The 15208-nt window shown below is 30.2% G+C and overlaps 1 protein-coding gene across 1 annotated transcript; it reads left to right on the plus strand.

The window, feature by feature from the left end:
- The first annotated feature begins 9902 nt into the window (after positions 1–9902).
- Positions 9903–11553, plus strand: LOC117167451 (odorant receptor 46a-like). Its single transcript, XM_033352407.1, has 4 exons — positions 9903–10710; positions 10810–10914; positions 11029–11184; positions 11264–11553. Exons 1-4 carry the CDS (start codon positions 9916–9918, stop codon positions 11318–11320), a joined length of 1113 nt encoding a protein of 370 aa, XP_033208298.1. The 5' UTR covers positions 9903–9915; the 3' UTR covers positions 11321–11553.
- Positions 11554–15208: the final 3655 nt, after the last annotated feature.

Here is a 15208-nt window from a genome sequence, read left to right on the forward strand (position 1 = left end):
GCGTTTTATGTCTAAAAAAAAATGATAAAAATCATTTTTCACTATTTTTGTATACAAAAACCGCCATATTTAATTTTGAAGTCAAAATATTTGAATTTTCACCACGGATTCGAATTTAGCTCACCCAAGAACATAAGGAACAGTACTTTTGATCTATTTATTGTTTTGCTATACCCATAAATTTTGCGTTCAAACTCATGTTATAAAATTGATAGCTTCGGCCGTTAATGTATTAAACAATAGTAGTAGCAAAGCAAATTGTTCAAATAGTTTCAAAATTATGTATGTATTATTTATTTTTCAACTATATAGTTTACCTAAAAAAAAGAAAAAGAAAAGTTTTGTTTCGTCAACCTTTCGACAGATTTGAATATTTAACAATACTAATTTGGTTTCTAAGAATGTTTTTAAATCTTCAACACAAATTGAAATTGTTTAATTGATTGAAAATTAACGGGAAATTCACTTTGTATTGTAAAGTATAATGATGAACTAACAAGAAAAATTTAAAAACGTTTAAATAAATGCTTCCGTTAAATTTTACTAAATCGATTGATAAGAATAGGATTTGCAGTTTTTCTTTACTCGTTGGAGGATTTTTATACGGAGGGAAAATCGCGTATTCATAGAAAAACAAATTATTAATTATTCTGAACTCAACGTTTCTTACTGCGTGCAGCGTGAAGTGAATACATTATCACGTTTCTAATTATTTTTCAAGAATGAAATATATTCCATTCTGCGATTTTAATACATAACCTCTCTCTGTCCTCTCGCATTAATTTCTAATTCTTCATGTCCGCAAACCATCATATCATAATCTATTGTATATATGTCGTAGCCCAATAGCCGGCCAAGTCAATTAGTCGACTAACTTGTCTGTCGGGTAATCATCGTTGAATAGCCGACCTTATACCTTGCACCTGCTCAAGTTCGTCTAGTGGACGGATCAAGGCAGCCAACAAGCGGCCAATCGGCTATTCGACTAGAGCATTTCAGAACATTAGACGACTATGCATACGGTTCATTATACATTTTAAGGATTGAGATTTTTCACTTGTTTTTCATGAAAATATTTAAAATAAAAAATAATAAATAGAGTTCTTATTCGAAATTTTAAGCTATTTACAATTTAAATCATGTAGTTATTTGACAGGAAGTGCGTTAGTATGCAAATCTTGATTAACAAATTATCCGATTCTTAAAATAGGCAAGGAAAAGTACAAAAGAATATTTTATCTTTTTTCAGTGTTTTTTTATTTAAGGTAATTAGAAATAAAAATACAATATTTAGAAACGTCACAGAAAAAGTATTTTTATAAGTAATTGTTTTTAAATGTTTCTTTTCGTTCATGTTCATTCATTATAATAAAGTGTACAACTGTGACAGAGTGAATTAAATAATAAAATAGCTTTAAAAAAGCTATTTCAGGTAAACACTGGATAATAATAATTAAGAAAACTATACAAAATACGACAAAAAAAATACGACAAAATATGACGGTGTTCTATAAAAAATTAACGGTTGGACTTATCTGCATGGTGACTTGTATGATAATTCCATTGTATTATTATTATTATTATTATTATAATGATTATTATTGTAGGGTTTCTTATTGACTCAATGTTCAATTGTTTATAGAAGGCAGTCATGTCCTAGGCTTATTAAGCAATAGTCAGTATAAAATTAACCATTTTATCACGTATTTTCTATCGGCTTCTTAATTATAATTATCCAGTTTTTACCTGAAATAGCTTTTTGTAAGCTAGTTTATTATTTAATTCACTTTGTCACAATTGTACACTTCATTATAATGAATGAACATAAATGAAACGAAATATTAAAAAAATTACTTTTTAAAAAACTTTTTCTGTGACGTTTCTAAAGGTTGTATTTTTATTTCTAATTATCTTGAATAAAAAAGCACTGAAAAAGACCAAATATTCTTTTGTACTTTTCCTTGCCTATTTTAAGAATCGGATAATATTTTAATCAAGATTTCCATACTAACGCACTTCGTGTCACATAACTACATAATTTAAATTGTAAATAGCTTAAAATGTATAATAGGAACTCCTTTTATTATTTTTTACTCCGAATATTATCATGAAAAACAAATGAAAAATCACAATCCTTAAAATATATGCCTTCTTCCGTCCACTAGACGAACTTGAGCAGGTTCAGGTGTACAGTCGGCTATTTAGCGTCGATTAGCCGATAATTATTATAGTAAAGTATAGGAACATATAGTAATATTTTAGAATTTCCAAATAAAGAAATATATCCTTTGATTCAAACTCTTGAAATGTATGCTAGTAACTAGTTTTAAAGAAAGTTTCGACTAATAAGTAGTCATTTTAATATAAAAATTTATTTTAAACTTAACAATTACTAATAAGTAAATACAGCCGATAATTAATCCACATTTTGTAATAAATTAAATGAGTACCTCCTTTCATATTTGTAAGCTAAAATGGTTAATATATGTAAAAAAATCAACATATTTTCGGGCGCCTATAAAAACTGCATTTAGCTGTTCTATACATTTTAAATAAATAAATATATTTTTGATTGCATTGCAAACAAATAAATTTAAAATGCCGTAATGTAATTCATGACAAGAATATTCCTTTCACTTTTACTGTTTCAATTATTGTTTTTTAGCACGTGTTTCGTTTAAGTCCGAAACCCTAAATTTTCTTTATTATGTTAACCTGTATTATACTAAAGGTATGTTCTATTAAGGGGGGGGGGGCGACCCATGTAACACCTCAAAAATAAGGGTATATATTTTTTTGGGGATGAAGAATATAACGAATCTTTCTAAAATTTGTATGATTTATTAAGGCACTTTTGAACCAAGAAATAAATTTTTTTCAGCTATAAATATGTTTAATTATAAGGGCAGATGTTGAACATGTTCAAGCGGGAGATGTGAAATTGCCCGCACTCTAGTTTCTCACAGATTCGTCTGAAATGAAAAAAAGTGTCTTGAAGTTTATATTCATAGCTTCTGTGTTAACCAAAAAAAGTTAAAAAATAATCATTTTTGACAAAATGGCGTTCGTTTAAAAAATTTGATTTTCAACCAAAAATTTTCATGAGATTGTTTTTAAAATTATTGTTTAAACAACTTTTTTTGTAGTTCAGAGCGGTTCACACAGAAGTCAATCATTTCAGCTATATGTATAGGCAAGGAGAACTCAATTGGTCAAATACTTTTTTAATTATCTTGCCGGCAATGTTGAAAAATGTGAAACCGAGTGTTGCAAAAAGGATGACAAGCTTTCATTTAAGCAAAAAAAATCGATTTTTTGAAGTCGTGACATGGGTCGCCCCCTTAAATTTTGTACCTCCCTCCAGGACTTCGGTTTTAGCTGAAACATTTTGCAGCTAATAATTTTATTGTACTTAGATCGCTTTTCTATAAAAAAAATTTAAAGCAATTATGGCCGGTTCTATAGTTTAGGAAATATTCCCGTTTTTCTAAGTTAAGGTCAAAATAATTATTTTTGGGTTCGAATAGGGCATGATACTGGGACCTATAGTGATATAATTGGGACTATAGTCATATCTAGATAGTATCTGAAGGCAGTATATATTTTAAGTTAGAACGAAAAATGAAGGGGCTACTCAATGAGAAATCTGGAAATCTTTAAACTATGAATGTAGCAGTCTCAACCGTAGAGAGTGCTAAGATTTCTTTGAGATTGCTGGGATTGCCCGGATTTCCAAAACTTATCGAGATCGGGACTCTCGAGGAGAAATCAGACTTGGCTAAGCTCGACGGCGTCGGCCTTTAATTCGACTCACCTACTATCTGCGAGAAAACTATAGGAATCTGCCTTTGAAGCTTAACAACTCAGTCAGAAAAAATGCAGTTGAGAAATTAAAAAAAAAATAAAAAGTGTTGCTTTAAAGTACAAAAATGTGTAACTAAATTATCTTCAGTTCTAATACAGATATTAAAGCGATTCAAACTGCAAACTGTAATTGATAGGCTCTGTATTTATTTTCAATTACCCGGAAGGATGTGTTAAACTTCTTTTTTGTGAAAATCGCGATATTTTTAGACATTTTTTTTGTTGAAAAACAAGTAACAGAAAGCAGGGGGGGGGCTCGTTTTTTTACTGCAGACCGCTGGTGCCTTTTTTCGACCCGTGGCCAGATGCCATCCAAGCATTCAGAACTAGGGGCCGAAGAATGGCACCAGCGGTCGGCAGTAAAACAAAAAAAGGCCCCCCCCCCTGCTTTCTGTCACTTGTTCTCCAACAAAAAAAATGTCTAAAAATATCGCGATTTTCACAAAAAAGAAGACTAACACATCCTTCCGGGTAATTGAAAATAAATACAGAGCCTATCAATCACAGTTTGCAGTTTGAATCGCTTTAATATCTGTATTAGAACTGAAGATAATATAGTTGCACAGTCTTGTGCTTTTAAGCAACAATTTTTATTATTTTTTAAATTTTTCAACTGCAACTGGTTCACAACAGTTTTTCTCATACTCATGAATTTTTTCAAGTTTTTTCCATCGCCCCTTGTATAAGAAATAATGCTCTAAACTTGACTGTTCTTAAATGTGCCCAAAAACCCTTACTTTTTTTACATTTTTCAGTCTGTTAAGCACAAAATTTTTTTACATAAACGTCTTTAAGTTCATTAACGTAGAACACTTTCAGCTTTTAAATGACTGTTTTTTTGTTGCGCTAGCATTTTTTTTGACTGAGTTATTAAGTTTCAAAGGCAGACGCCTATAGTTTTCTCGCCGATAGTAGGTAGCGTGTGTATCACGAACGTGAGATAGTCTGAATGCTCCACGCTTGGCGAAAGATTTCCAAGATTTCTATGAGTTCCTCAAAAAGTTCTCCTAAAATTTCCAGCGCAGCAATCTAAGATTTCTGAGTGAGTAGCCCCTCGCAAAAAATATAACATTTGTATAAAATTGTATAAAATATAGCACATGCCTAGTTTAAATGTGTTTTTCTCAAAAAACGGCTTTTTAAAGTGCAAACTTCAAAAACACCCCGGTTGCTCGTTTTTCACCATGGATGATTTGTCTTGGACCTAAAATACAAGGAATTTATCTGGCTATATGACCTTATACGTAACTCCATACAAGCCATAAGAGCCTTTTTATGCGGGCGTCTACATATGTAAGATCTCTTATATTAGAGAAATTGCATAATCATTCTGTAAAAGATCTTAGGAATGTAGAATTAGTTAAAATAAATGAAATTTCAGAATTTTTTGTTTTTCTCCAATTTTTTAAATTAAATTTTATCCGTAAAAAAAGATCCCTTCCTCTTTGCTGCGTTTTGAATCAAACCCAGGTTTTCCGATTGCCGGTCGGGTGCTCTACCCACTAAGCTACTGGAAAGATCGAAAAAAATTTTCTTCTCAGACATGCCATTTGGCAAGGTTTTTCTAAAGAGTCATAGATATAAGATATGAGAAATCTGTATTATCATCGGAGTTGAATAATTTTGCTTGCTAACATTTTTTCGTACTTTGCTTACTTTGATCGAAATATGTAATGTTTAAATTTTAACGACATTTTTCACGATGAAACAAAAACTATGCATCTTATTAAAAAATAGTCTGAAATAGACTTATAAATCTTTTCAAGATAAACCATATTTCTTATTAAAATCTTCTCATATTTTGCCTAGTTTGACAAAAAAAAAATTTTATATAGCATTCTTCATGATTAAAACAATAACTGTGCGCTCATAAAAAATAGTATGAAGCCAATTTTTAGACCTTTTGAATTGGACCTTTTAGCTTCTGAATATTTTTGTTCGTATCTCGTACAGTTTTTTGGAAAATTAATTTTTTTTCTAAATCGAATTACTTATGGACAAACCAGAACTTTTTGTCAAAAGTGGCTGGTTAACGAACTCATCCTTTCTATTTGATCTTTAAAAATGTATGCCTAAGCGCAATCCAATCAGATAATTCCTTCAAAAATTATCGTGCTTACAGACTCCGACTTTTAAAATTATGCCTCAATGCATCGAGTAATTATTTAATTTCTCTAAACCCAAGCTGAGAACAGATTCTATTAACAACTCTCCAGACGATCGTTTCCGGCGCGGGTTCAGATAATTCAAATCAAAGGGGTGGCATCCGAAATTGTTGCACACAAAGAGGGGATCAACAAATTCTTCAGTAAAATATCAAATAGACCAACTACTTTGATGATCTGGGAGAATTTGTTTGACTTGCCGAAGTAAAAAATAGAAAGAAATTATAAACCCTCTTCTAGCCTGTTTTGGATCAAAAAATTGAACGGTTCTAAAATTTGGTTTTCACAAAAAAAAAAACAGCAATATGTATGCAACTTAATGCATATTCACAATTATCACAATGATATATTCTTTATAAAATTCTAATTTTAACACTAATGAAACTACCGGAAAATACCTGAAATTTTAGTTAACTTTGACGTCGAACTTCGGTGACAGAAATCAAGATTGAATAAATTAATTGGATCTGAAAATTGCATAAAATCAGACTGATTTAATTGATAATGAATGAATAATTTTCTATGGAATATTTTTGACGATTTTTAAAACTATTTTTGATTTAAAAAGGAAAATATTTGAAATATTTTATACCTTTTACTGATGATCAAGGCTCAAAAAGAATTTAGAAAAGGTGAAGAAAATGAATTGAGGAGATTTATGAAACATTTGATTAAATATAGAAAAATTAATAAAAATCCAAAAACGAATCCAAAATTAAAGGTCCAAGTTCCTGGTTTCAAACTTCAGAATCAGCACCCAGTACTATTGTATTCTAGGTTGGATAATAGGATGGTCGCTGAAAATGAATTGGATCCAAAACACGAATTATTTAATAATTTTTCTGTTTTTAGCTACAATACAAGACGATATAATGATATGCCTTTAATTATACATTTAGAAAACAATTTAGCGGAATTAAAATTTTTGTTGTCGATTTAATCAGAGAATATGGGTATTATTTTGTGGTTAGAACTTTTGCCCACCATCCTTATTAATTATTAAAGAACTTTTATTTTAAATAAACGTACCCAAATTCTTAATAAAAATTTTTTAAAAATTTAATGAATCTCTACTTTTCAATATATTATTATTCTATAATTTATTATTTTGAACACTGAACTAAATTCTGATAGTAAGTTACGAAATAGATAATTTCCTTGCCAGCACAAGGGACTGAAGCCAGTCATACACAGCAGCTAGCGTGCTGCATTTCAAAGGGGCAAAACACTAAATTTTAATTATAAAAAATAATAAACAAGAAAATTTTTGGAGAAAATCTCTCTGCGTCGGCCTGAATAGCCTTCAGATTAGTTTGTTCAAATATTCTATTAAACCATGCATTCTTTTAAACGTATTATGTATCTGCGGCGAAAACCCGTAACTCTCAACCATAAATATCAAAGAAATGTTCCTTTAAATCAAAAACATGGATATTAACAAAATATTTTTTAATTTAAAGAAGTATTTAATTGAAATAAAGTACGCCAACATTCACGTATAGAATATTTACTTATTTCAGTTAAATCGATATGCATTTATCTTAGTAAAACATGTTTTGACTGGAAGAAATATTTGTTTGGGATACTCTCCCACGTATTCTAAATGGAAAAAAATTTCTAATGCACTAAAATAATTATTTTTTTGGAATAAATGCTTATTTTTACGAGGAATTTGATCTTACTAATCGAATGAAGCATTTTCTTTGTCTAAAAAAATTAATATTTATATAAACATAATATTTTATTCAACTAAGGAAATGCTTCATTGGGTTAAATACATCAACTCTTTGAATCAAATAAATATACTTTTAACCTAATCAATATTATCTGCCTAATGATCAATTCAAGGAATCTACCTAAACCAAATATTTCGCTTTCAAGGATAAAACAGATTTGAACGAATCTAGACCTTTTGAATCAAGGAAATCATTTTCTTGAATGTGCAATATATTTATTATAATTAAAACAGTATGTGTAACGAATTCTGTGAATAATATTTTTAAACTTAAGGTTTACACACCTGTATTCGTAATTTAAGTTTTATCCAAAGAAAAAAGTACATTTTCTATGTAATGAAGAATTAGAATTATTATAGATATGTAGAAAATCAGTTTCTTTTAATGAAAAATTGTTAGATCACAAGTGAATACTATGGTGGAGTCACCCTTGTCTTTAGAGCTTGTTGTGGAAGTGATAGGAATAATAGATAGTCGCAAATTTAATTATAGACGTATAGTAACTTCCGTAGCTGATTTAATTGCATGCCATATGCACGAGAAGTTTGTAGCTAAATGCGTAGGGATAATGATATATTTCAGTTCCGGGGTAGAAATCTATATACCTTGTTTCAACCCAGATAAAGAAATTCGTCAAAATATAAGTGCGGATAATTCTTAAGTTATTCATAATTTTTGTTCATTTATTTAATTAGAATATCCCTCATTTATCAGACTTCAGACACAGTTTATTTTAAACTGTGTTTTTTTTAAGTTCATCGAAAATATTTTTTCTATATCTCCCAATTTCGGCGAACCTAGACTAATGTATTTAATAAAAAATGCTTTGTTTTATTGGTCACATGAAATTGTGCCAGGTTTCCGTTTCAAATACCGAAGTTAAGCAGAGCTCGTTCGGTTATATTCGATCATGAATTCAATTATGCAGTTGACTACAACCCAGCCCGTGGATAGTAATAAAAAACCAGGCTTAGCCCAATATGTCAAATTATACATACTGCTCTTATCTGATCACTTGATTGCAACACAAAAATGCATCCAGAAATGATGATATATGCCGAGACATCTCCGTGCAGACTATTTAAAAATCCAACTCCAACAAAAATTAATTCAACATACTGGACTGAAACCATCTTAAGTCTAAAAAAAATAAGCCTCCTCATTTTATTGTTATAATTGGCAATACATTATTGGTTTTAATTGTTTCATCTTTAAAAGTCTACAAATATCGGACAAATTGTTTCAATACGAAAAAATTATATCATTTATTTTTTATTTAAGCTTATCCAATTAAAGTAAGCATTGTAATAAAAAAAGATAAATATACTTTTTGTAGCATTCACCTCTAAATAAGGACTTTCATGCCTCGAAATTATGCTTAGTTCTTCAATATGAAATACATATATTTTACCAATTAACGCAATGTACGCGCATGTGCACTTTAGATATAAGGAACCTTACACATTAGCCAAATAGAAATATTATACAATTGATTTTTAATCATAAACATATTTGGCTGAAATCCAATATACAGAATCGAAAATTTGATGAAAAAGTGTAAAGAATTTTATGAATAATTTTTTTGAACTGTGCTTCGAGTCTCCGGCTTATGCTGCACGTTTAAGACTCGCATCGGCAAATGCGCTTAATTAGTTTACTTGAATAACAATCAGAGATTTTTATTCTTCCAAAAGTCACAATTAATTTTTAAATCAAAAGATCAGTGTGTGAAGGCGGTATTTCTGAAGAAAGCTTTTCTTGCAATCACAATTTCATTCAAGTTAAACTGTAAAGTAAAAATGTAACAGATTAACTTATCTTTTAATCATTTTGTTTTGAAGTGATATAACCTAATATAATACTTAAAGAGACGTAACTCAAGGAATATAATCGAAATTAAATGATCGAAAAGAGTATTTGAATTTAACTTGCTTTAATATTTTGATTAAGATCGGATATAAAAGTAACAACATGGTGCATAATTAAATCATATTTTATTCGCAAGAATGTTCTTCTCTGTCAAATAAAAGCACACAGTTATTATCCCGATAGCTATAGACGTAATATTGAGCATAATTACAGCCTGTATAATTGCAAGCTTCAGTAAGTTTGTACCGCCTCTTCGATATCGACCTCCATATTTTTCCCAGATGGAAATTCTACCTATGAATTTCAAGACTCTGTCTTATTGTGGCCTGTGGAGTGAAAACGTCAAATTTCACTTTCTAAAATCAGTTTACAAAACTTTGGTGGTTGTCCTGATATTTCATTTTACAATAGCAGAAGCTATAGAATTTGTGAAAACATGTGGCTCAGAAGAAGATTCGACACAGGGACTTTTCCTTTCATTTACCTTTCTCGCGCTTTGCTTCAAAATCCTAAATTTCGTTTTGGATCGAAAGGAAATGTTGAATCTATTAGCAAAATTTTCTTCTGACATCTGCCAACCAAATTCTTCAGAAGAGTGGGTCATTTTCAAAAGATGCACACAACAAATTGACCGAATTTTCTTGACATTTATGATTCTCTCTCAGACAAGTGGCATAGCTTTTTTGACTTTACCTTTTCTGGAAACAGGATTAGTAAATGTAACTTTACCATTTAGAACTTATCAACCTTATGATGTTTCAAATAATGCCTTGTACCTGGCTACATATACATTGCAACTTTTGGCAGCATTTTATGGGGTGTTGCTGAATGTCACTTTTGATACAATGGTTTACGGTTTCATTTTATTAATATGTGCTCAATATGAAATACTTTGTCACAGGTTATTGAAAATTGAGTATCATTGTAGCAATTTTTCTATAAAAAAATGTGTACATCATCACGTGATTATTCTAGATCTTATTTCAAGCACACAATCTTTCTTCATGAAGGTTGTTACTCCACTTTTTTTCTTTAGTTTGATTACATTGGGTGCTTCGGTTTTCAAAATTATTCAGGTTAATTAATATATTTTAACTATAATTGAATAATTTAAATAATTATGAGTGTGGATGTATTGACGGTTTTTTTTCAAGATTTTTATTTCTGGATTGTAGCTTAATTTACTTAGCATCGAGTTTTTTACGATGGCTCTCTACTTAATGTGCATGATGTCTGAAATCTTTTGTTACTGCTCTTATGGAAATGAATTAACTCTCAAGGTAATGTTTCTAATTATTCAATATATTTTTTTATTAAAAATTTCTTATACATTTAAAATGTATCGCTATTTATTAAATTTTATAATGTTTTTAAAAATAACATTGCATTTTCAGAGTAAAAATGTAATTGATGCTGTATACTGTAGCAATTGGGTGAAATTTGATTCAATAGAAAGAAAAGGTTTAAGGTTTATTATGCATATGAGTGTAAGAGGAAAAGTCATATCACATCATGGTCAGTGCATTTTGAACCTAAATACTTTCGTTTGGGTAATTATTTCTGTATATTTATATAATTTGAAAAAATATGAAAAGTATGTAAAAAAGAGTTTTTAATTTTTTGTTACAGATTATAAAAACATCCTATAGTGCTTTGAATGTATTACAAAAAGGCGAAAAAGCGTAAAAGAGTTTTTGAAGTATATTCTATTTGTTAATATTATCGATAAAAAATCTTGCATTACACTAAGCGTATGTGACGTAAAGGGCACACTGGGTCAGAAGGACCCATCACCAACTTTGAGTGCTTATTGTAACCAGAGAATGAATTTTTTCAAGATGTAAGAATTTATTTAGTTGAACTCCCTAAAATTAGCAGCCTATATTTTGGGAATAGATGTAAATAAATTAAAATAGTTTATAAAATTAAAATCGGTAGAGAACATTGAAAAATGTCATTTTTTTACACAACATTTAATAACTTCTTAAATTTCTATTATTTTTGCACAAAAATTGAACTGCGTTTTTCATCATTTTTGTCTTCTCCTGATTGCCTTCAAATTTTTGGAGTTTGTTTGTCTATGCCAGACATGCCCAACCCGGGGAAATTCCCTCCGAGAACAAATGTTTAGGCAGGAGCGCAGTCCCCTACCATTTCCCTTGGAGAAATATTCTGAGTGAAAAATAATTTCAAAAGTTCCTATTATCAATGTTCGATACTTAAAATAAGCAAGGAAAAGTAAAAAAGAATATTGTGCCCTTTTTAGTGCTTTTTTATTGAAGATAATTATAAATTAAACTAGAATCTTTAGAAACATCACAGAAAAAGTTTTTTTTAAGTAATTGTTTTTTAATTTTTCGTTTCATTTATGTTCATTCATTATAAGAAAGTGTACAATTGTGACAAAGTAAATTGAAAAATAAACTAGCTTCAAAAAGCTATTTCATGTTAAAAGTGGACTGTCTAGTATAACAAATTAGGCATTGAGCATTAATCAGTATAACATTAACAATTGTATTATGTATCTTGTTTAGTTTTCTTAATTATAAGTCTCCAGTTCTTTTATGCAATAGCTTTTTTGAAGCTAGTTTATTGTTTAATTCACTTTGTTACAATTGTGCACTTTGTTATAATGAATGAACATAAATAAAACAAAAGATTAAGAAAACAATTACTTTTAAAAAACTTGTATTATTATTTATTATAAAACATTTCTGTGTTAAAATGTTGTCACAGGCTTATACTGCCCAACATGTCGAAGGCATTTTTGGTCAGAGTTGGATTTTTATTTGATCATTTTGCACGGAGCTGTCCCGGTATATATCATCAGTCACGGACGCATTTTTATAATGCAATCAAGTGATCTGATGAGAGCAGGCTGCCCAGACACATTGGACAAAGCCTGGTTTCTACCCCATCATTGACGGACTAGGTTGCAGTCAAGTACACGATGGGGGGACCTACAGCTTAAGATGGGTTCCGAACCACCAGAACCTCAGTAAAGGTACATTGGAAAATTTCTAGAGGTACCGGCTCAGGGATCGAACCCCGGACCTCTGAGGTGAAGTCCGAGTGTCTAACCAACTGAGCCACTGATTATTATTATTATATATTATTATCTTGAATGAAAAGGCACTGAAAAAAGACACAATATTGTTTTGTAATTTTCCTTGCCTATTTTAGGAATCGGATGAATTTTTTTTAAAGATTTCCATACTAACGCATTTCGTGTCACATAACTACTCAATTTAAATTGTAAATGACTTAACATGATGAACCATATGCATAGTCTTCTACTGGGCTGAAGCGCTTTAGACGAATAGCCGACTGGCCGCTTGTAGGCTATCTTCATCCGTTCACTAGAGGAACGTGAGCAGGTGCAGATATACAGTCGGATATTTAGCACCAATTAGTCGACTGGCTATTCAGTCGGCTAATGCACTCGGTCGGCTATTGGGCCACAACATATCCTTTTGAGCCTCTTCTATTACGAAGTTACCATTTAACCCGGAGTTCTCCAGTCCACCCCTAATTTCTGTCTAATATATCCCTTTATACGACCTCGCTATTTCCTTCCTTTCCTTTCATTCCTATATCTCTGTCCCGTATAACACAATCCCATTTGCCTATTCCAATATTTTTCCTCCCATTCCCCGTATCTGTTTCATTATCAATGCCGCTTCCTTGCCCTCTTCCCCTAATATGCGTTCCACGTTACCCATTCGTTGGCTTGATAAAATTGAAGTATTTTAATTCCTTTCTTCCTCTACCTTTACATCGTTCCATCTCGCGGGCTTGAATAACAATCTTACTTTACTTTATGTCTCTCTGAAAGTCTCTGCTTATCTTTTCTTTAAAGATTCTCTATCCATTTTTAATAACTTCCGAAATAGTCAACATTTTCAATGTTCTTGGGCTCATTTTGAAGCCTTTTTTCACCGTATCACAACAGCTTACGAGTGTAAATTCTAAAAAAATTTCTTTTTGAATTTCAAGAACCTGAAGTTGTGACACAAAAGTTGCAAAAATTGAAATATTATTTTGGGTAACAAAAATATTTTTGCAAAATATATGAAACATATAATCATGAAGTTTCTATCTAATTTCCCCAAAATATATTTACTTAACTTTTATTCTGAATTACCTACAGATAAGATGTTTTCAAATTTATACAACTTTTTTATTACAACTTCAAATTCTTGCAATTCGAAAAGAATTTTGTACAATTTATACTCGTAAGCTGTTGTGATATGATGAAAAAGGCTTCAAAATGAGGCCAAGAACATTGAAAAATGTTGACTCTTTCGGAAGTTATTGAAAATTTAAGAAAACATTGAAATTTACACTATTACGCAATATCTACTTAAAAACTAGACAAATTGGCTTCACCCTGAGCTTATTTTAAACAGAATTTCGAAAACAATCAACCTTTTAAAGAGACATTTTTTTAGCTCGGGTATAATTAAAATTAAAAGAATTTATTCAGTCATAAAAAAGAGGTAGACGAATACTTTTGGCACCCACTGTAACGTAATACCGGATAGCTACGGGGAACCCCAAATGAACATGCTAATATGCGCGTTCTGAATGTGATTTTTCATGACTATCGTGAGCAAATCTTTTCTCGAGTTTTCTCCATTCGCGAGGAATTTCATTTAAACCATTAAGGTTTTGAAAACAAAACCGGAACATAATGTGATACTTTTTGGTGATTCCGGTAATAATATATAGTAAAGCGTTCACGATTTGAGGTTAGTATTGGAGAATTTGTACTATATCTTACAAAAAATTAAAATAAAAAATTGCTAACATCACACAAGAAATTGAAATATCCAAGATTGATCTATTGATCTATTTTGTAGTTTGCTCATCATGGATCGAGTTAACAAACAACCAACACCTAAAAAATCGGTCACAGGCAGAAAAAATGTCCAGGATAGGGTTGCTACAAGAATGGTTTTACCTTGCGATTCACGAGTTTTTAATCTTTTAGTTTCTATTTTTGAGAAAGAAAATTTTGATTTTGTTCAATCCTGGAATTTATTACTTGCAAAGTCTTCCAATTTTTGAATTTTGTAGCTGCACATTTTTATTTTCATGTTATTTCATTCAAGTATTTCAATTTTGGGATTTGATTTTTGTGATTTGAAAGTCACTGAATTATCGATTTTTATTGTTTTCCATTCGCGGAAATTAGGAATTCTCAATTTTGTTTCACCCTTATAATTTATATGAAATTCCTAGAAATTTCAAATTCAAGATGTTTAATCTTGTAAATTGAGGCGTATACAAATTTTCATTTTCATAATTTCTGAATTTTTCCTTTTTCGGTTTTAATTTATTTTTGCACGAAATTCTTAATAATGGAGTGTTTTATTGTTCATATTTGGAGTATCAAATTTGTAAAATTACCAATTTTTAATAGTCAATTTTTCAAGTTCTATGGTACGAATTTGCTATTTTCTCAATCTTGTCCTTTTATTAATTTTTAAGATTTTCATTTCTTTAAGATGGCAGACTTATTGATAATCGAAATTAACATTGACATAATTAAAGTTTTTTAATTTTAAATAG

Source organism: Belonocnema kinseyi, chromosome 2 (genome assembly GCF_010883055.1).
Source record: "Belonocnema kinseyi isolate 2016_QV_RU_SX_M_011 chromosome 2, B_treatae_v1, whole genome shotgun sequence".
Classification (NCBI taxonomy): domain Eukaryota; kingdom Metazoa; phylum Arthropoda; class Insecta; order Hymenoptera; family Cynipidae; genus Belonocnema; species Belonocnema kinseyi.

What these genes read in the sequence shown, in the direction of transcription:
- LOC117167451 (XM_033352407.1), top strand. Translation starts at nt 9,916, where the DNA reads ATGGAAATTCTACCTATGAATTTCAAGACTCTGTCTTATTGTGGCCTG. An exon ending in CGGTTTTCAAAATTATTCAG is followed by an intron (nt 10,711 to 10,809) that starts GTTAATTAATAT and finishes TCTGGATTGTAG; the next exon opens with CTTAATTTACTTAGCATCGA. An exon ending in ACCTAAATACTTTCGTTTGG is followed by an intron (nt 11,185 to 11,263) that starts GTAATTATTTCT and finishes TTTTTGTTACAG; the next exon opens with ATTATAAAAACATCCTATAG.